This window comes from Canis aureus, chromosome X (genome assembly GCF_053574225.1).
Source record: "Canis aureus isolate CA01 chromosome X, VMU_Caureus_v.1.0, whole genome shotgun sequence".
Lineage (NCBI taxonomy): Eukaryota > Metazoa > Chordata > Mammalia > Carnivora > Canidae > Canis > Canis aureus.
Genome location: NC_135649.1, coordinates 2,807,733 through 2,829,045, shown reverse-complemented (window position 1 = coordinate 2,829,045; position 21,313 = coordinate 2,807,733). Strand labels below are relative to the sequence as shown.

General features: G+C 44.2%; 1 protein-coding gene and 1 long non-coding RNA gene across 4 annotated transcripts in view; one reads left to right on the top strand and one right to left on the bottom strand.

Annotated features, from left to right (window-relative positions):
* The first annotated feature begins 2,736 nt into the window (after positions 1 to 2,736).
* Positions 2,737 to 21,313, top strand: part of LOC144308101 (uncharacterized) — a 19,823-nt gene continuing 1,246 nt past the window's right edge. The window contains exons 1-2 of the long non-coding RNA XR_013374742.1: positions 2,737 to 3,574; positions 4,291 to 4,350. This is a non-coding gene — a long non-coding RNA (uncharacterized LOC144308101). The remainder of the gene's footprint in view (positions 3,575 to 4,290; positions 4,351 to 21,313) is intronic.
* The window catches only part of LOC144308097 (synaptonemal complex protein 3-like), a 13,535-nt gene continuing 9,390 nt past the window's right edge, over positions 17,169 to 21,313 (bottom strand). For all 3 annotated transcript variants that reach the window (XM_077888279.1, XM_077888278.1, XM_077888277.1), the window contains 2 exons: positions 18,291 to 18,395; positions 17,169 to 18,191 (listed from right to left, as the gene is read on the bottom strand). In XM_077888279.1, coding sequence (XP_077744405.1) covers positions 18,120 to 18,191; positions 18,291 to 18,395 — 177 coding nt within the window. In that variant the 3' untranslated portion in view covers positions 17,169 to 18,119. The remainder of the gene's footprint in view (positions 18,192 to 18,290; positions 18,396 to 21,313) is intronic.

Sequence of the window (21,313 nt, the reverse complement as noted above, 5' to 3'; positions counted from 1 at the left end):
TGAGTGCAGAGACTGATGCAGCGTTCCACCTCACCATCCTGTGATCACAACCTGAGCCACAACCCAGAATCAGTCGCTTGATTGCGCCACCCAGGGACACCAAAGATTCATTTATTTATCAGATAGAGGGAGAGAGAGCGCACACAAGCAGGAGTGGGGCAGACGGAGAGGGAGAGAATCTCAGGCAGACTCCTCGCTGATTGCAGAGCCCGATGCGGGGCTTGAGCTCACTACCAGAGCCAAAGTAAAGAGTCAGTCACTTGACTGACTGAGCCACCCAGGTGCCCCTCCTCTCTGCTTGGATCTTTAGGGACTTTCTGCCATTGGGTCGTTTCCAGCTTTACCTTCACATGTCTACTGATGGTTTTTAGCCCCACATCGTTGCTGCATAGAAGAAATTATGGCACCTCCCCAAAATGTCTGGAAATGGTACATGACAGGAGAATCTCAGAACTATGCATGGTTATCTGAGGAAGGCCTTAGCCCAAGGTTGGCACTGATCTAAATTCTACAAAATTGCAGCTGCTGCCTACTGAACACCATCCAGTCTCAGGCATTGTGCTAAGGGCTTCACATGCATAATCTCCATATCCCATCAGGTGATCCTTTATATGTGGGGGTCTTTTGAAAAACATATATTGTAAAGACAGAGCCATGGGATGAGGTGTTTAAATTAGTCTTACTCATTCCTTACAAAGTATATAATTCGGTTAGGGATAGATCGGGCTAGGCAGGGAAAGGTAAGAGGAAGGCCCCAGAACCAGGCTCCCATAACTCCCGAGGACACCGAGATGGAAAAAAAAAAAAAACAGGTAAGGAAGTGGATCTGGCCCCGAGCCCTGAAAGGTAGGGAGTATCATCCTCTGACCACTACATAGTAAGCACAGAGACTCACCAGACCCCAAAATAGCCATATGTCATCCACTCATGACGACACAAGAAATCTCAAGGCCAGAAACTCCCTAGTCAGGTTCTCTGTGAATGGCCAGCCAAAAACACCTTCAGTGGCAACCCTGTCGGGGCCCCTCTCACTGCTGAGAGCCTTCTACATGTCCTCTCCTCATAAGCTTCTATGGCTTTAGTCACTCTCCTTTGTCCACAAGATTCATTCTTGGATTCCGTGAGACCAGAGCCAAGTTCTCACGAGCATTTTGGTGCTGAAACCCGGGATCGTGCTCACCAAAGGGTGAGTAAATGCAGACTCTTTCCTTTCTTTCCTGGGAGACATCTCTCCCTTGGATAACCTCTTCTTGTAACAAACAGCAAACCAGGGCACCTGTCAGCCAGCTACAGGTGAATAGCGTGGCTCCTGGTCTCAAGAGCCAGGTGACAGGCTTCTGGAGAAAGGTTTGGTCAATCCCGCTTCCTCAAAAGAAGGGAATGGTGGCCTGATCCTAACAAGTTCCACTGACGGTCCTCCTTCTCTGGTTTTCTTAATTGGCTTTTCCCCTGCCTCAGCGACTTTGCCTATAGTGGGGCCATGCTCACATACGACACTCAGGTGTGTGAACAGATGTAGCAGGGGTAAGGCGAGGAAACATAATTGAAATTGGTTTGTAATGGGCCTGACACATCAGGCACCGTGCGGCTAGGAATGCAAGCAAACTCACGTGACCAAACAATGAGGGCTCCAGCAAGAGAGCTCTGAAGAATAAGGTCATTTATAGGTTTCCCTGCTAGTTTAAGGTGCATCCGGAGAGTGGACATAAGGACTGGCAATCCAGCGCTCTGAACCTGCCCTTTGGCCACCATGATGGCCTTCGGGTCTCCGAGACACGTAAAAGGATGGAGACCGGCCCTGGGGCTCACGCCCTGGGGAAGCCTCATCCGTAAGCAGCACATGCCTCCCCCCCTGAGAGACCCTACATGTTTTGCTTGCTTCCTTATCCTTATCAAAAGAATATCACAGTTTAAAAATCTTTTTTTTTTAATTTTTATTTATTTATGATAGTCACAGAGAGAGAAGGAGAGAGAGGCAGAGACAGGCAGAGGGAGGAGCAGGCTCCATGCACCAGGAGCCCAATGTGGGATTCGATCCCGGGTCTCCAGGATCACGCCCTGGGCCAAAGGCAGGCGCCAAACCGCTGCGCCACCCAGGGATCCCAAGAATATCACAGTTTAAACCATTAGCCTTGCTAATCTGTACGATTAGGACACTTTTGTTTTTCTTTTCTATCGGGGTGGGGGGGTGGGGGAAAGAGGAATCCAGAGGAGCCAAGGAGGATTAGGTGACGGACAGTTAAAAGTGGCTGCTCCTACCAGCCTGATCCCTCCTCAACCCAAGTTGTTAGGCCACTCTGTCACCATGGGTAGGCACACAGGGGACGCCTTGGTTGACAGGAGAGAGCTGATATGTAGGGATGCCTGCATAGTCAACCTCTCTGTAAAAGGTACGGGGTAACTGATTACCATGGGATCACGAGATGGGAAACTAACCATCCTCCACAAAAATTAATCTGGATTGGGTACTGCAAAATTGGACATTTTTCCCTGGAAACCTGTCTAGAGTTTTCCACGGGTGAAAAACTGTGGGTTCTTCAAAGCAAGGTGAAATAAAGCGTGACCTTCGTGGCAAGGCACAGTCTCTTCTTCAGTTCCCAAGGACTCTCCCTTGGGGTGCCTTTTACCCAGCTGGAAACAATTTGACTTGCAAAATGTAAGGAAGGCCTGATCTTCTGTAACACTGTTTGGCCTCCACGGGATCTATCATTGGATCTCTTCTGCAGAGAACGGGGCTCTCCGTCAGGACCCCCGACCCAAGGGGCTCTTGCAGAATGTGTTGGCCTGAACATGTTGGCTGGTAAAGTCCCTATTATCCAATATGTTAGGAGGGATAAACCAAATAAACCCAGGCCTCTGGAAGAAATACAGGCCTTCTGCAGCAAAGCGGTTTGCGACTGACTCTCTCACTGTTCCTCCTCCTAAGAGATGTGGGGGCTTCTCCCTCATTCATTTCCCAGGTTAATGGGTATCATTGGAGCCAACCAAGGTTAGTCTAGCTCCAGATGGAGACTTGAAGGAATGTTCCCGAGCAGCTGCCAAAACTCTCTTTGTTTCAGGGAAGTTCCGTGTCTTCCCCGGCCTGATCTGGATGGCCTAATTCTACACTGTTGGTGGAAGAACACGGCATTTGCTCATCTGTTCAAGTGGATGAGCTTTAGATGTGGGAACCCTCTTGCTCTGCCTCCTGGCTGCTCTTTGCCTCTTCTGTCTCCCCCTGCCCCTGCTCCTGTTTCTGCACCAGCTTGGTTACTGGCTACGGACACTGCTCACTTCAGATTTCCCCAGCAGTGTCATAGGTAGACATTGACAAATGGGGAACACACTAGTTTTTAAAAGTGGACCCGGGTAGCACATAATCTGTATTTAAATTAATTTAATTTTTCGGGTTTTTTTTTAAGATTTTACTTATTTACTCATGAGAAACACACAGAGAGAGACGCAGACATAGGCAGAGGGAGAAGGAGGCTCCCTGCCGGGAGCCCGACGCGGCCGACGCAGGACTCCAACCCAGGACACTGGGATCATGCCCTGAACGAAAGGCGGACGGACGCTCAACCCCTGAACCACCCAGGTACCCCCAGCGTTGGTTTAATTAATATAGATATATCGTTAAAGTTATCAGCATTTAATGTGAAACTTGTAGCCTGTCAAGGTTTGCTAAAGGTCAAATAAGCCCGAGGTACCTGAGCTGCGATTTGTTAGCAACAAGGTGACTTAAAATGATGCTTTACCTTGTCCGTCTCAAAGTTTTCACAGGTAATTGTTAAGATAGCTCTCAAAGGTTTTGGTAACCTAAACCTTTAAGTTTTGTGTGGATGGTAATTGAAATTAAGTTCATTGGACATCTAGACCTTTTCCAAACAGGATAAAGTGCTAAAACATTGACTTGCAGAGAAATATGATAAAAGGCATAATTTATAAACAAATCAGATCATTCCCTTTTCTCTCTACTTGATCCCTCTGAAATTCAAAAGGTCTGTCTCTCCATGAGTGTTCTTCCTTCCATGGCCCTCATAGTCATTTGCGGAAGTTCGTAAGAGTCTGTTCCTATCACAGGACATTATTGGATATATATTGGTCATTTTACCAGGGCTTCGCTGGCATGTCCTATTTGAGAGACATGCACAGACTCGGAGATGACCAAACGGCTTTAAGGAACTAAGGCTGACTTTATGAAACGTGGAGGCACAAAGCCAATGGAGATTTTGGCCTGATACCTTGCTTACGGAGCTCCCAGTAGCCTCCCCTCACCAGGTGAGGTGAGTAAAGACTGTCGCTTCCTGGCAGGTGCAGGAAACTCAGGATACTTTGGCGACCCCGTGAAGAGGAACCCGTCCACACCTACAGGTATTGCCGCCATGTCTCATTGCAAGTGCTTGGTTTGGCTTCTGGCCTGGAGGGGCTGCTAAAAGTTCAACCTAGAGATTCCTTATAAAAAGTTCTGGCAAAGCAGATTCTAAAAGGCCCGTATGATCAATCATTATTCTTGCTGAGCTTATGGAAGTCATTAGGCCCAGTTTGTTAAAACTGGACTTGTTTTGCAGACAGGCCAGTCCTGATGTGGCTCTCTTTGATTAAAAAACGAGGGTAATTTTACAGAGAAACTATGTCTCAATCACACATCTTGGTGGATGTGAAGTTATAGCTCTGATCCTCTTTAAGTAAATGCTGCTTGCCTAAGCTAGACTACTTGAGGTAAACTTCAGAGAAATTAGCTTTTCTATTTCTACACAATGGCTCACGTACAAGATTATCTTTATGCTTTTTTATTCTATGGGGGTGATGACAGGACCCCATGGGTGTATGATGACTTCAACATCTAGAAAATGGGATGAACTCCCCAGCCATTTTGTAACTCAACTTGCACCTTGACCAGTTCTGTATGGCTGGGTTGGCAAAATCCCTCCTTTAAAGCCAGAGCATAACCACTACCAACAACAACAACCGCCACACACACACACACACACACACACACACACACACACACACACCCCGCCCTGCCCCGGCATGGGGTTAACTATGGCCTTCCAAAGATATTCAGGATTAATTTGCTCTTATATTTGTGTCTTTTGTTTTAAAAGGAATTCTTGAATTCTAATGATGTTCATATAATTACTAAGCCCCTTTTGGTGTGTGTATGTGTTTGTGTGTGTGCATCTCTGAATGTATGGTATTTTACAGTAACAAAGAAATATTACTACCAGCAATCTGATTTTTTAATGAAGCTTTATGTTTCTTCATGTAGCTCAAGATGCTTTGTTCTTTTTTATTCTAAGGTATGTCCCATCGCTGGGATACACTGCAAAATTGCAGTGTGTGTGTGTGTGTGTGTGTGTGTGTGTGTGTGTGTGTGTGTTTCAGTCTCTAATTATGCATTTGAGAGAGACAGAACTCAAGCAGCGTGAGGGACAGAGGGAGAGGGAGAATCAGACTCCCTGCTGAGTGGATAGCCTTACGTGGCTCCCAATCCCAGGACCCTGAGATCATGACCTGAGCCAACGTCAGACACTAAACCGAGTGAGCCACCCAGGCGCCCCTAACATTGCTATACTTTTAAATCATTTGAAAGAGTTCTCTATTCTCTATGGTTAAAGCACCAATTTGATATATACAACTGACACGACTATGCCATGTGGTTCGTTTTTTTTTTTTATCTATGTTTAGACATAGTCTTTTAAGTTCGATCATTTTATAATGTCATAAAACATTTATGGATTCTAAAACAAAACTTGACGGGATGAGCACTGGGTGTTATTCTGTATATTGGCAAATTGAACACCAATAAAAAATAAATTTATTATTTAAAAAAATAAAAAAGGCAAAAAATAAAAAAAATAAAACTAAACTGAAAAGCAGGATACTTTAAGAGAAGTAGGTTCCATTTCTGTAATCTCCACCCAGGTCCTTCCTTTGTAACCATTTCTTTCTCTTTTTTTATATTTTATAATCTATGAGAGGGATAGAGAGAGAGAGAGAGAGAGAGAGAGAGAGAGAGAGAAGCAGGCCCCATGCAGGGAGCCTGACATTGGACTCAATCTCACATCTCCAGGATCAGGCCCTGGGCTGAAGTCGGCACTAAACTGCTGACCCACCCTGGCTGCCCTGTAACCTTTTCTAATATATTTTTGTTCATCATAGGTACCTAGCTCTAGACAGAGAGAAAGAAAGACCTACTCTCCCTATGTGTTAGCTAAAACATAACATTCCATACATTGGTTTGTTCTCTACCCATCAGAAACATGCCAGGACATTCAGGACACGCGGGAGACTGCCTTTATTTTTATTTTTTATTTTTTGCCTTTAGTAACATTTTGATGAAAATTTAAAATTTACCAGGAGGAAAGGTAGTGACTATTTAAATGCTGTGCTACTTTACCTATGAATAGAGAAATGCAATTCTATACTAAAACAGGAAAACATTCTCTTTGACTTGTGAATATTTGAATCCCTGTGTGTTTCATCTTTTAAAATAGGTAGGTATCAGTACACATTTGAATCTGTTACCTCAACTTAGATCACATAAACTGCAAAACGTTACCCAATAACTGTCTTTAACCATATTCTTCACCTGCTTAACTAGAGATTTTTTTCGGCTAATCGGCTGGCATTTTTCTGGATGCAGTTAGTGAAAAGAGTAGACATCTGCCCACTAGACTAATGTGCTAGTATTTTTTTAAAGATTTTATTTTTTTTTTTTAATTTATGATAGTCACACACAGAGAGAGAGCGAGGCAGAGACACAGGCAGAGGGAGAAGCAGGCTCCATGCACCGGGAGCCCGATGTGGGATTCGATCTCGGGTCTCCAGGATCGTGCCCTGGGCCAAAGGCAGGCACTAAACCGCTGCGCCACCCAGGGATCCCTGAAGGCTAGTCTTGAGATAAGTCGTGTCTTACATATATGTTTGATTCCAAGTAGCAAGGGTCTGGTGTAATTCAGAAGAGAAAACGCGGCTTTCTCTTCACAACTCACCTTTAAAATCCCAACCAAAACCCTCCTGCACAGCAAAAGAAACAGTCAAAAAGACTAAAAGACAACCTACAGAATGGGAGAAGATGTTTGCAAATAACGTATCAGATAAAGGGCTAGTATGCCAGATCTATAAAGAACTTGTTAAACTCAACAGCAAAGAGGCAAACAAACCAATCATGAAATGGGCAAAAGACATGGCTGAAATTTCACAGAGGAAGACATAGACATGGCCAACAAGCACATGAGAAAATGCTCCGCATCACAGCCCATCAGGGAAATACAAAAGAAAACCACGGTGAGATACGACCTCACATCAGTGACACTGGGGAAAATCAAAAAGACGGGAAACAACACATGTTGGAGAGGATATGGAGAAAGGGGAACCCTCTTGCACTGTTGGTGGGAATGTGGACTGGTGCAGCCACTCTGGAAAACCGTGTGGAGGTTCCTCAAAGAGTTAAAAATAGACCTGCCCTACGACCCAGCAATTGCACTGCTGGGGATTTACCCCCAAGATACAGATGCAGTGAAACCCAGGACACCTGCATCCCAATGTTTATAGCAGCAATGTCCACAATACCCAAATTGTGGAAGGAGCCTCGGTGCCCATCAAAAGTTGAATGGATAGGGATCCCTGGGTGGTGCAGCGGTTTGGCGCCTGCCTTTGGCCCAGGGCGCGATCCTGGAGACCCGGGATCGAATCCCACATTGGGCTCCCAGTGCATGGAGCCTGCTTCTCCCTCTGCTTGTGTCTCTGCCTCTCTCTCTCTCTCTGTGACTATCATAAATAAATAAAAATTTAAAAAAAAAGTTGAATGGATAAAGAAGATGTGGTCTATGTATACAATAGAATACTACTCAGCCATTGGAAACAACAAATACCCACCATTTGCTTCGATGTGGATGGAACTGGAGGGCATTATGCTGAGTGAAATAAGTCAATTGGAGAAAGAAAAACCTTATATGGTCTCATTCATTTGGGGGAAATAAAAAATAGTGAAAGAGAATAAAGGGGAAAAGGGAGAAAATGAGTGAAAATATCAGTGACGGTGACAAAACATGAGAGACACCTAACTCTGGGAAACGAACAAGGGGTAGTGGAAAGGGAGGTAGGCGGGAGGTTGGGGTGACTGGGTGATGGGCACTGAGGGGGGCACTTGGCGGGATGAGCACTGGGTGTTATACTATATGTTGGCAAATTGAACTCCATAAAGAAGTAAAAATAAAAAATAAAATAAAATAAATAAAATCCCAGCCAGTCATTCTAAGGCCACATCGAATATCAACATTATTATGTGGCTTATATCGTTCTTTACAGTGACTATTTGTTTATTTATTTATTGATTGGCGGGGGAGGGGCGGAGGGAGAGAGAGAGACAGAGAGAATATTCAGCAGGCTCTTCATCCAGTGCAGAGCCCCACGTGGGGCCCGACCTCACCACCACTTGATGATGACCTGAACTGAAAGCAAGAGTCTGAGGCTTAACTGACTGAGCCACCCAGGCACGCCTCCGTGTGACTGTTTAGACTCAGTGTTCATTTTCCTTTCCTTCAAGAGCACGGGAATTCGCACACGGTTTGAAATCCACTGTGCAACACACATGGTGGCAGCCCCTTACACAGACGTTTGTTGACCAAGACCTCCAGACTCCTCGTTGTACAGGACCAGTTTTTAGCAAATAAGATGGTAGTCTTCAGGATACATGAAAGTGTTCACTGAATGTAAAATGAGGAGTGATGGAATTCTGAAAAGTCAAAGATGGGGAGGAAGAAGCAGTCTAGAAAGGAGTTGGAGAACAATGTCGGGCAAGGAAGAGCATAGACTACATGAAAGTACAGCAAAGCCTTTCAACAAGAGGGAGTGATGAACATGTCAACTATTGCATAGAAGTTATGCAAGATAATTAGTGGAAAACAATTGAAAGTCCATGCTTGGGGCTCTTGGGTGTCTCACTCAGTTAAGAATCTGACTCTTGATTTTGCCTCAGGTCATGACCTTACGGTCAGGACATGGAGCCCCACCTGGCTCTGGCTCCCTGCTCAGCACAGAGTCTGCTTAGGATTCTCGACCCTCCTCTCTGCATCTCTCTCCTCCCCTCCCTCTGCCTCTTCCTCTGCCTCTCTCTATCCACCCCCACCAACCCCCAAAGCAGAAAGTCAATGCTTACCTTAAACAGGTTTAGTAGAATGATTTGGACAAACTCCAGACATCAATGTGTTAGAAAGCAAATTCGAAGGTAGGAGTACGTTGCAAATGTAGACTACTTGTTACTGTTGTTTGTTTCATGGGTAGAATTTAGTGATTTCTCATTTGCATATATAACACCCAGCGCTCATCACATCAAGCGCCCTCCTGAATGCACATCACCCAATCATCCCTCCCCGCACCACACACACACACACACACACACACACACACACTTTCCCTACAACACCCCTCAGTTTGTTTCTTAGAGTTCAGTGTCTCTTATGTTCTGCCTCCCTCTCAATTTTCATCCTATCTTTCCTTCCCTTCCCCTGTGTTCATCTGTTTTGTTTCTTAAACTCCACACATGAGTGAAATCATATGGTATTTGTCTTTCTCTGAGTGACTTATTTCACTTAGCATAAGACCCTCTAGTTCCATCCATGTCGTTGCAAATGGCAAGAGTTTACATTTTTGGTGGCTGAGTGCTATTCCGTCATAGATATATACCCCATATACCCTGCCTCTTTCTTTTATCCCTTCATCCATCGATGGACATCTGGTCTCTTGCCGTATATTGGCTGTTGCGGACATTGCTGCTACAGGCACTGTGGTGCATGTACCCCTTCGAATCACTGTGTTTCCATCCCTTGGATAAAGACCTGGTAGTGCAACTGCCGGGTCGTAGGGGAGCTCCACTCTTAACTTTCTGAAGACCCTCCATACACTTTTCCAGAGTGGCTGCACCAGGTTGCACTCCCACCAGCGGTGTAAGATGTTGCCCTTTCTCTGCATGTAAACTACTTTTCAAGTGGGTTGTGGATTATGGGGAAAGGAAAGGGACGGGGGTGATCGCTTCAGAGGCTAGAGGTTAGGAACCGACAATGGTTGGTTAATGCTGTTCCCAAAGACACTTAAGCACGTTTATCTGTTAGTGAAGATTTGTCTGTGGGCAACCAAAACCGGATTAGTGACTTAACAGCGCAGGATACTGGAGATTTCTCTATTTTTAAAAATTTTATCTTGAAATTTCTCTATTTTTAAGTGGCACTGACTTGAGAGTGTTTAAGCATTGCCCTCAGTCAGATGGTGTTGATTTGTATCGTTTTTTCCTGATTACAAGTGTCATGTACGACTGGTAACGAAAAGTATTTAAACTCTACAGAAGTACATGAAGTAGAAAGCAAGCACCTTCAGTCACCTCAGGAATCACTGCTATTAGCAGTTTGATCCATGCCTTTGAAGGGTTCCGCCTTCCCCCCACCTTACTACATGCTGATGTTTACCCCACAAGAGCTGTGAGCTTCCGTTGCTCTCTAGCATCCTTCACTTAATACTACAGTCCCATTATCGTTTCATCATGGAACTAAAGTTAAAAGAATTGTAAAGCCAATAGATATTTCCACATCTTTGTAGATTGATACAGGAGTAGCTCTCCTCCATGCTCAGGAATTTGTCTATAAAGCCTCACCGAGCCTCGGTGTCCAACGAAAGATGAATGGATAAAGAAGATGTGGTTTATGTATACAATGGAATATTACTCAGCTATTAGAAATGACAAATACCCACCATTTGCTTCAACGTGGATGGAACTGGAGGGTATTATGCTGAGTGAAGTAAGTCAGTCGGAGAAGGACAAACATTATATGTTCTCATTCATTTGGGGAATATAAATAATAGTGAAAGGGAAAATAAGGGAAGGGAGAAGAAATGTGTGGGAAATATCAGAAAGGGAGACAGAACGTAAAGACTGCTAACTCTGGGAAACGAACTAGGGGTGGTAGAAGGGGAGGAGGGCGGGGGGTGGGAGTGAATGGGTGACGGGCACTGGGGGTTATTCTGTATGTTAGTAAATTGAACACCAATAAAAAAATATATATAAAAAAAAAATAAAAATAAAGCCTCACCGAGTGTTTGCTCTATGTCTCTAGACCAGATGGAACTGAAATGTGGGTAGCTTCAATAATCATCTGTGTGATATTTCCATTTTGAGGAGAAACAATGGGGGTGGAGGGCTATATGGTAAATATGGGCATTTAACATTATACTTAAGCACCTGTGAAAGATTCAGAAAAACACTACCGCGTTGCTGATTTTCTCTGGAAAGGTGCCCGCACTGTATGTGTGCTGATTCCATCCCTTTAACCTTTTGTATCCACCTGATAATTCGATTATGCTATATGCTGTGCGCAAGTCCCCCCATGTGTTGAATGCATTAGCATAGAAAAGCACACGACCTCATTTCCCCAAGACAAAACGAAATACAATTGTTGAACTCTATCTTAAAGGAGAACACTTATCGCATACATTCAACATTAGAACAAACGAACCCAGCATAATATTCTCCATTTAAAACTTGCAAGTCAATGTTAGGAAAGAAAAGTTGACAGTCTGCATTTTTAATAAACTACTGTGACGCGAAGGTCCTCATCTTTGAACCTCATGCAGCGTTTTATTTTCTGCTTGATTGCTGACCTCAGTACTTGGAAAAAGTTGCTTCTTAAGAGGCCACTGTCGTCAAATCGAGCTGTGCATAGGGAAGAAATCTCACAGAGAGAACAACGTACTCTGTCACAACCACCTCAGTCCATCACACTGGCTGAGTGACTACTACATGCCCAGGGTGTTAAGAAGAATGAGGGTGTCGACGGCTAGCAAGTCACCTCGATTCAACACTTACGATGTGCCTACGCATAAGGATGAGCATTCTTTAAGTCTCTGCACAGAAACAGATTAACTCGATAACCTTCATGTTCATGACCTTCGACATAGTGAAATGCAGGTAGGATCCAGCCCATTGTTCCCTGCTAGCTGGTCACTGGTAGAGCGCACTGCGTGTATGTAAGGTTGGCCCAAAGCTCTGTGGCCCCAGATGACCTCTGAGTCACACCGTGAGGCTCTGTGGAAGTCTCTGGAAAGCGCAGCTCCGATCTGGTTACTCCTTCAGGCTGCGTGCTCCAGCCTACGGCAGAGTTGCATACCGTCTGCAGTGGTAGAGATGCAGTGTCACTGTATGATGCTGACCTTCTGCTCTATCCCTGAGGGCGCCAGTGTCCTGTCCCCTGGACTCACACAGGACTACAGATCCTCCTGGCAATAATGAGCTAGAAGGTAGCAATTAGGGTTTTTGGAGGATGTCCTCATCTTTACACCCTAATATTGGAGTGTGTCTTTGGCAGTGCCGCACAACTGGTGCCGCTACTGGTGGTCAGAAATTACTTGAACTGATGATTCATGGTGAACATAAAGCCGTCAGTCCTGGGATGCAAGGCTGGAAACTACTCAAACAAGGGCCGAGTTTCCTCTGTGGGGCCACCACAGAGATACATGGTTAGCTTTGTGGCTGTTCCACAGAAACGGTGAGATTCTGATATGAGTGACCGCTATGCGGGATATGCGGGGAGGCTACCTTCCAACTTTCTAAGGTAAGCCCTCTATTACTCTTACTAGCATTCCGACTGTGATACCATACAATTTAGATACTGAAACTTTAACGGGCTACCCACTCATGCATTTGAAAAGTTTGAGAGTCAGTGTTCCCTTTCCAAATGCAAGGTTAAGTTAGTAGTCTTCTGTGTCACTCACTCTCTCATCTGCCTCATTTACCCTAGCGGTTACAGCACCCACGTTAGACCGCATCTCAGTTAGGCTATTTTTAATTTTGGCCTCATTTGATCTCATTTGTGCAGGAAGAGATTCTCCAGAGGCTTTTATGCTTTTTGAAAAGTTTGAGAGTCAGTGTTCCCCTACCAAATGTGAGATTAGGTTTCTAGTCTTCTCTGTTTCTCACCCTCTTCTGACTCTTACGCGAGCTGTTAGAGCACCCAGGTTAGACCGCATCTTAGAGTATTTTTAATTTTGCCCTGATTAGGTCTCATTTCTTTTTCTTTCTTTTTTGAGTTGTTTTTCCATTGGTTTTTATTAAAGTTCGATTTGCCACCGTACAGCAAAACACCCAGTACTCATCCTATCAAAGGCCCTCCTCAGTGCCTGTCACCCAGTTACCCCAACACATCACCCACCCCCCCTTCTGCAACCCTTTGTTCATTTTCCAGAGTCAGGAGTCTCTCACGCTTTGTCTCTCAATCTGTAATTTTTCCCAGTCACTTTCCTTCCTTTTGCTTCCAATCCATTTCACTATTTCTTATACTCCCTGGAGGAGTGAAACCATATGATGATTATCCTTCTCCAATTGACTTACTTCACTCAGCATAACCACAGAAGAAAGAGCTAGATCTCATTTCTGCAGGAAGAGATTCTCTAGAGTCTTTTATGCGTTTGCCCAGACTCACCAGAAATTTGATAATTCTGATCCTGATGTCTATCTCCACATCTTACTTAAATCCATATCCATTAGATCTGTGGCACAGAGTATCACCTCCAGCTCTTCCTTTTTTTTATTTATTTATTATTATTTTTTTTATTTATGATAGTCACAGAGAGAGAGAGAGAGAGAGAGAGGCAGAGACACAGGCAGAGGGAGAAGCAGGCTCCATGCACCGGGAGCCCGACGTGGGACTCGATCCCGGGTCTCCAGGATCGCGCCCTGGGTCAAAGGCAGGCGCCAAACCGCTGCGCCACCCAGGGATCCCCCGGCTCTTCCTTTTGTGGTGAATTCATCCTCCTGGTCGTTTTGTCCAGTGCAGAACGCCTTGCAAGAAGTGGTCATTTTTCTATTTATAGCATTCCAACTGTCCTTCCCTTACATCTCAGGTTGAATTCACGGGTGTTCAGGAGGGTTTGAAAGTTATCTAGCTGAATTTGGGGGACCAGATGCAACGAGGACCCCTACCCTTCTTCCTGCCTGCCTCTTCTCCTTAAGTGACTCGTCTTGACCTCAAATTCAAGTTATCGATAATACTCAGTGCTGAGAATGAATGGGAAAACATGTAAAATTAAATAGTAAAATATGCCGTGATTCTGACCAAGTTGTATTAATCTGAAGCAATGAATGAATCGTTTGTTTCACTTCCTTATCGGTAGCTCACAGGACGAAAAGCGAATGGTATTTTGGAGACACCGTTTACTGTTTTGACCCGCAGTTTAATAATTTTGTAGATAATATATCTCTCTGTGGATAGTAAACACAAGCAGCCAATATCCCCCCCCCCGAGTAGTTTTTATTGCTTATGAACAGCTGTCAGGTAACACTATGAGTAAGAGCCATTCGGTGAGACAGCAGTCCTCCCATCTGACTCGATGATTGATTGAATCCAGCGGCTCTGCAGACCATATGCTATCTAATGAAACAATAAGAAAATAGTGGAGTCATGAGCATGTGCTACAGTTATCTTAAGCAACAGGGAAACATATTGAACTGAAGTCAGTAAGTCTATATTCCACAGAAGGGAAAGTACGCAGATATGCATTAAAATACACAGACAACACACTGGAGCGTTTATTTTGCCTCTGGGCCTGGTGGCAACATTTCTCAAATAAGGATCTTCTTAAATGTGTGAAATATACCACAACTTCTTTTCCCATTCATCAGCTGATGGATCCTTGGGCTCTTTCCATAACTTGGCTATTGTTGAGAATGCTGCTATAAACATCGGGGGGCACATATCCCTTCAAATTACTATTTTTGTAACCTTTGGGTAAAAACCCAGTGGTGCAATTGCTGGGTCTCAGGGTAGTACTATGTGTGACTTTCTGAGGAACCTCCACACTATTTTCCAGAGGGGCTGCCCCAAGTGGCACTCCCACCAATGGTATAAGAGGCTTCCCCTTTCTCCACATCCTCGCCATCACCTGTTGCTTCCTGTCTTGTTAATTTTGGCCATTCTGACCGGTGTGAGGTGATACCTTATTGTAGGGCTGTGGGTTTTTTCAAGACTTTTATTTGTTTGAGACAGAGACCGAGACAGTGACAGAGATAGCGTCACAGGGCAGGAGCTGGAGTGGAGTGGGAGATGCTGGCTCCTTGCTGAGCTGGAGCCAGACAAGGGGCTTAATCTTAGGACCCTGGGATCATGACCTGAGCCGAAGGCAGACGATTGACCGACCGAGCCTCCAAGGCCCCCGCACCTCATTGTAGTTTTGATTTGTAGTTCCCCAATGATGAGTGATGTTCAGCATCTTTTCGTGTGTCACTTGGCCATCTCTATGTCTTCTTTGGAAAAATACGTATTCATAACCACTGCCCATTTTAATTGTATTCTTTGGTTTTTGGTTTTTGAGTTTGATAAGTTCTTTATGTGTTTTGCATACAAACCCTTTATCCGATATGTCGTTTGCAAATATCTTCTCCCATTCCATAGGTTGCTCTTTAGGTTTGTTGATTGTTTCTTTGCTGTGCAGAAGCTTTTTATATTGATGCAGTCCCAGTATGTACACTCACACACACAGACACACACACACACACAGAGTATTGCTGAACCATGACAAATAATGAAATCTTGGCCATTTGCAGCAACGTGGGTGGAGCCAGAGAGTATTGAGCTAAGCAAAACAAGGCATTCAGAAAAAGACAAGTACCATATGATTTCGCTCACATGTGGAAGTTAAGAAACACAACAAATGAACATGGACTGGGGTGGAATAGAGAGGCCGACCAAGAAACAGACTTAACTATAGAGAACAAGCTGATGGTGGCTCAAGGAGAAGTGGTGGTGGTGGTGGTGGTGGTGGTCGTGGTGGGGAAATGGGTGTGAGATAGGTGATGGGCAATAAGGAAGGCACTTGTCAGTGATGAGCACCGGGGGGCGGGTATGGAAGCACTGAATCACTAAATTCTACATCTGAAACTAATGATGATTATACTGTATGTTAACTAACTGGAATTGAAATAAAAACTTGGAGAAAACAGCATGAGGAAATACTTAAGACTTAATGTTTTGGCTCAAGGGGAAAATCCCTCTCAGTGAAATGAAGTATTTAAGGAGTACACTGTCACTTTATATCAGATATTCGCTTGTGGTGGAGGACTCCCTTCTCCCTAACTAAGGGGAGTAAGTTAGAAGTTAGAAAAATAGAACATGGGGACGCCTGGGTGGCTCAGTTGGTTGCGTGTCTGCCTTCAGCCCAGGGCATGATCCTGGAGTCCCGGGATCGAGTCCCACATGGGGCTCCTTGCATCAAGCCTACTTCTCCATCTGCCTGTGTCTCTGCCCTCCCCCTCTCTGTCTCTCTCTCTCTGTATCTGTGTGTGTCTCGTGAGTGAAGAAAGTGTTAAAGAAAAGAAAAATAGAATATGTTTGCACTTACTTTAGAAACTAGGATAACGGGGATCCCTGGGTGGCGCAGCGGTTTAGCGCCTGCCTTTGGCCCAGGGCGCGATCCTGGAGACCGAGGATCGAATCCCACGTCAGGCTCCCGGTGCATGGAGCCTGCTTCTCCCTCTGCCTGTGTCTCTGCCTCTCTCTCTCTCTCACTGTGTGCCTATCATAAATAAATAAAAATTAAAAAAAAAAAAAAAAGAAACTAGGATAACGAAGATGTGGTTTATGTATACAATGGAATATTACTCAGCCATTAGAAATGACAAATACCCACCATTTGTTTCAGCATGGATGGAACCTGGAGAGTATTATGCTGAGTGAAATGAGTCAGTCGGAGAAGGACAAACATTATGTGTTCTCATACATTTGGGGAATATAAATAATAGTGAAAGGGAATAGAAGGGAAGGGAGAAGGAATGGGTAGGAAATATCAGAAAGGGAGACAGAACATAAGGACTCCTAACTCTGGGAAACGAACTAGGGGTGGTGGAAGGGGAGGAGGGCGGGGGGTGGGGGTGAATGGGTGACGGGCACTGAGGGGGGCACTTGACAGGATGAGCACTGGGTGTTATTCTGTATGTTGGCAAATTGAACAGCAATAAAAAATAAATTTGTTATAAAAAAATGAGGAAAACCATAAAACAAATAGAAGAGTGGCTCTAGTGGCCATAATTAACATTTTAAACATGCAGAAAAACGGGGGAAAGACAGTCCTCTCCTCCAAAAGGGAGTATTTTTCGTGTTATTGTTCTGAGTGAGTCACGAAAGGAACTTCAGTCACTTAGAGAATATGTGTAACCGGTTTATTCCAAACTAATTCTCAGACAACTTCATTCTTATGACAGTGAGTGCTTGCAGTTGGAGATTTCATACGGTCATGCATGTAAGAAGGGCACCAGAAAAGACAAGGTGTCAGCATTTAATTGTTGACGCTTTTAGATGAGCATACAATCAACTTTCCACATACTTGCTGAATATTAAACTTGCAAAACAAAATTTTCTAGGTAATGAATCTCTCAAGACAGGTTCAAAATGTTTCTACCTTGGGTAGCTTTGTTCTTGTACAGGCAAAGGCAATACTGTCAACGATTGCCCAGGGCAGGAGTCATTTAACAGTGGGCCGAGATCAATCAAATGACGTGTTAATTGTTTTGGTCGAAACGGCGTATTGACGACGCCGTGTCTCACAAGTGATATTTACACATCTTATTCAGGTGTCTTAATGACTCTTCGCAGTTTCATTTATTCTGAGGCACAAACTTAAGTTGCTTTTCATAAATTTTGTGATTTCCTGGAGTAGATGGTATTTCAAATCTTCCTTTCATTACAATTGGCTCTGTACCTTAATGAGTATATACAAAAGGGTGTATACATTCTTTCCTCCCCCGCCTTCCGGAGGAACACGGTAACCGTTTATAATTGTACTTTCTATCTTTTGGGACTGATAGAGATTCATTGAAGCAAACTTAAACGTGAATCACCTCTATTGCTAAAATGTAATTGACAGCGTTAGGGAGAAAAAAAGTCACCAAAGGTTTGGTAGGTTCAGACCTACCAAAGGTCTAAACGTTTCCTGCCTATAACTTTGGAATTGCTGCTACTCACATAACTGTTTCACTCTCACTTGGGTTTACACAGTGAAGAGGGCCTTGCACTTAAGCCAACGAATAACAAGATGTGATCATTTAAACTAGAATCGTTAAGCCACAATCTTCATGTTACTTGGTTCAAGTCCTTTCTTCAAATGTCATCAAAGACACATTCCAGCAGAGAACGAAGACACTCTCGAAGGAGTGCCGCCTGGTGACGTTGCTATTAAATGAAACGAGAAAACATACGCCTTTAGTATTTATCAAAGGATTATACATATAACTGCAAACAGACTATCTCAATGTTTCAATGTTTACTTACGTGTTCCATCACAAGTTGTTTTTGCCACATGGACATTTCTTCCCCAAGCGTGCTCTGCTCACCAGTAAGAAAATTGTCCTGATTGATGTCCAAGTCTCTCATGTCCTGAAACAGAAAACACAGTCCAGTTCCAAACCTCCATTTTCTTCTTACGTTCAAAACATGCAAAACTAAACTTCAAAAGCACTACTCTTTTAATATGGCAGTGATGGCCAATATTTATTCGAATTAAAAAAAATCTAAATCACACATGTAGACAAGAACCTTCACTAAGAATAATTTAAATATCAGATTTGAGTTAAATGCTATTGTTATTTTAAGTAAGCCTCACGCCCAGCGTGGAGCCCGACACGGGTCTCCAACTCACAACGCTGAGATCAAGACCTGAGTGAGATCAAGAGTTGGACGTTTAACCAACTGAGCCACCCGGGGGGGGCCCCAAAACATTATTATTTTAGGAGACACAGCTCTACCACACTTTGCTCAAAGCAAGGGGTCAATGTCAGGCACTTAGGGTCAAGGTCAAAATGGACCCCAAAATAGGAGAAGCCTGGGAGTCCATGCCAACCAATGCTATAATTTGGAAATCCAGTAATCAGCTTTCTAACATCAGGTAAGAGCGTATTTATTATCAGTAGTAGTCAAGGGAGCATGATTTCCCTGGAGGGAGTAAAATGGTCCACGATGTCACCTCTTCAAGTTATGAAAAACACAACCTACATTTTAAATGTTGCCATTCATTCCACAAGTGGCGAAATAGTGCATACCTTTTTTTAATGTAAAAAGTATGGAATTGAGTACTGTGGAGGAAATTCAGAGTGAACACGCTATCCCTTCCACACTCCAGGGCCAGGAGCAAACAGAAACGATACAAAAATTTTATGATCCTTATAGAAGCACAACCTGTTGGGTCTATGCAGCAGCAGAAGGGGATTAATGCCGACTTAGCTGGCAAGAGAAGATTTCAATAGGCAAAGAGAGAGAAGTTAAAAACATTCCAGGCGAAGGACATGAGCAAGGTGTAGAAGTAAGAGTTAAGACAAGGCATTAATCAGGACAGGTGGGAGGTAGCAAATAAAGCTAAAAAGGGCATCATGCTATGGTGAATCTTTGAATATCTAGCAGTTTACCAGGGGAAACCACGGACAGGCTTCCAGGAGGGAAGAACTGTGCCATGGGAAGATAATGTCACAGCCCTGTGAAGGACGCAGAGATCAGATGAGAGTACATAGGGGAAGCAAAGGACGATGAGGTCCTCAACTAGGGCAACCGCAGTGGGAATCTGAAGGAAGCATTTAAAGTACCACGGCCGACGTCAGTACCGCACAGCCTACGAGTAACTGGAGGGGAAGGACAAGGAAATGCAGGAGGCGAGGAAAACACTAGATTTGCAACCCTAAGTGGTAACACTGGGCAAGAACATTTAGAAGCATTAATTCCTGTTACTTGATGAAACCTCCATACCATCGATAAATGGACTTGGCAGAGCATTAGAGCAACATGCTCTCTCCTGGGAAACAAATGGAATATAACTATTTTGTGTATGTGTAACGCTAAAATCCCTTAAAGGATACTTATTTTGAAGTCATAGGACTAGTCTTTAAACATTCCAGTGAGTTTAGAAGACTGACATTTTACCACTAAATCTGAACGAGATTCTTTAAGAACAAACCGCATGATCACCTCAAAAGTTGCAGAGAAAGTATGCCACAAAATCCGACACACTTTCACGATAGAAACTCTCCAGAAACTAGGGACAGAAGCAAAGTATCTCAATATCACAAAGGACACAGATGACAAGTCCACAGCTAGCATATTCAACGGGAAACACAGGAAGCGCTTCCTCTAAGATCAAGAGGAAGGAGACAAGGTTGCCCAGTCTCACTACTCCTACTCAACATAGCACCAGAAGATCTAGCCAGAACAATTCAGCAATAAAAGGAAATAGAAGACATCCAAACCAGAAAGGGAGAAGCAAAATTATCTCTGCTCACAGACACTAAGATCTTTTTTTTTGTATTTTATTTTATTCTTTATTCATGAGAGAGAGAGACTGAGAGAGAGAGAGAGGCGGGCAGAGACATGGGCAGAGGGAGAAGCAGGCTCCCTGCGGGGAGCCTGCTGTGGGACTCTATCCCAGGACACCAGGATCATGGCCTGAGCCGAAAGCAGCAGCTCAACCAATGAGCCTCCCTGGCGTCCCCATAGTGTGTTCTTATATGTGCAGAACCCCAAAGATTCCAACACGCAAAAGAAAGCAACGCAAAACAGGGAGGAAACCCTGTTAGAAGTAACAAATGGGGGTGCCTGTGTGGCTACATCTGTTAAGCATCTGCTGTCGGCTCAAGCCATGATCGTGGGACCTGGGATGGAGCCGCACAATGGGCTCCCTGCTCAGTGGGGAGTCTGCTTCTCCTTCTCCCTCTGCACCTCCCCCACACCTCGTTCTCTCTCTCCCCTCCTCTCGTTCCCTCTCTGAAATAAATAAGAATCTTTTAAAACTGACAATAATTAATGAAAACAGCAAAGTCGCAAGTCATAAAATCAATACACAAACGTCAGTTATATTTTTACATGCTAACGATGAATTACCCAAAAGTGAAATTAGGGAAACATCCCATTTACAACAGCGTCCAAAAAGAGTAACGTATACTTAGGAAAGCACCATAACCGAGAAGGTGAAGGACTCGGACGAAGCTGAAAACTACAAAGCACTGGGGATCCCTGGCTGGCTCAGCGGTTTGGCGCCTGACTTTGGCCCAGGGTGCGATCCTGGAGTCCCGGGATCGAGTCTCACGTCGGGCTCCTGGCATGGAGCCTGCTTCTCTCTCCTCCTGTGTCTCTGCCTGACTCTCTCTCTCTCTTTCTCAATCTGTCTATCATAAGTAAATAAATAAATCTTAAAAAAAAAAACTAGAAAGCACTGATGAAAGAAATGAAAGACGGCATACATACATGGAAAAATTATCCCATGCTCAAGGATGGGAAGTCTTGGTATTGCTCCAATGCCCATCCCGCCCAAA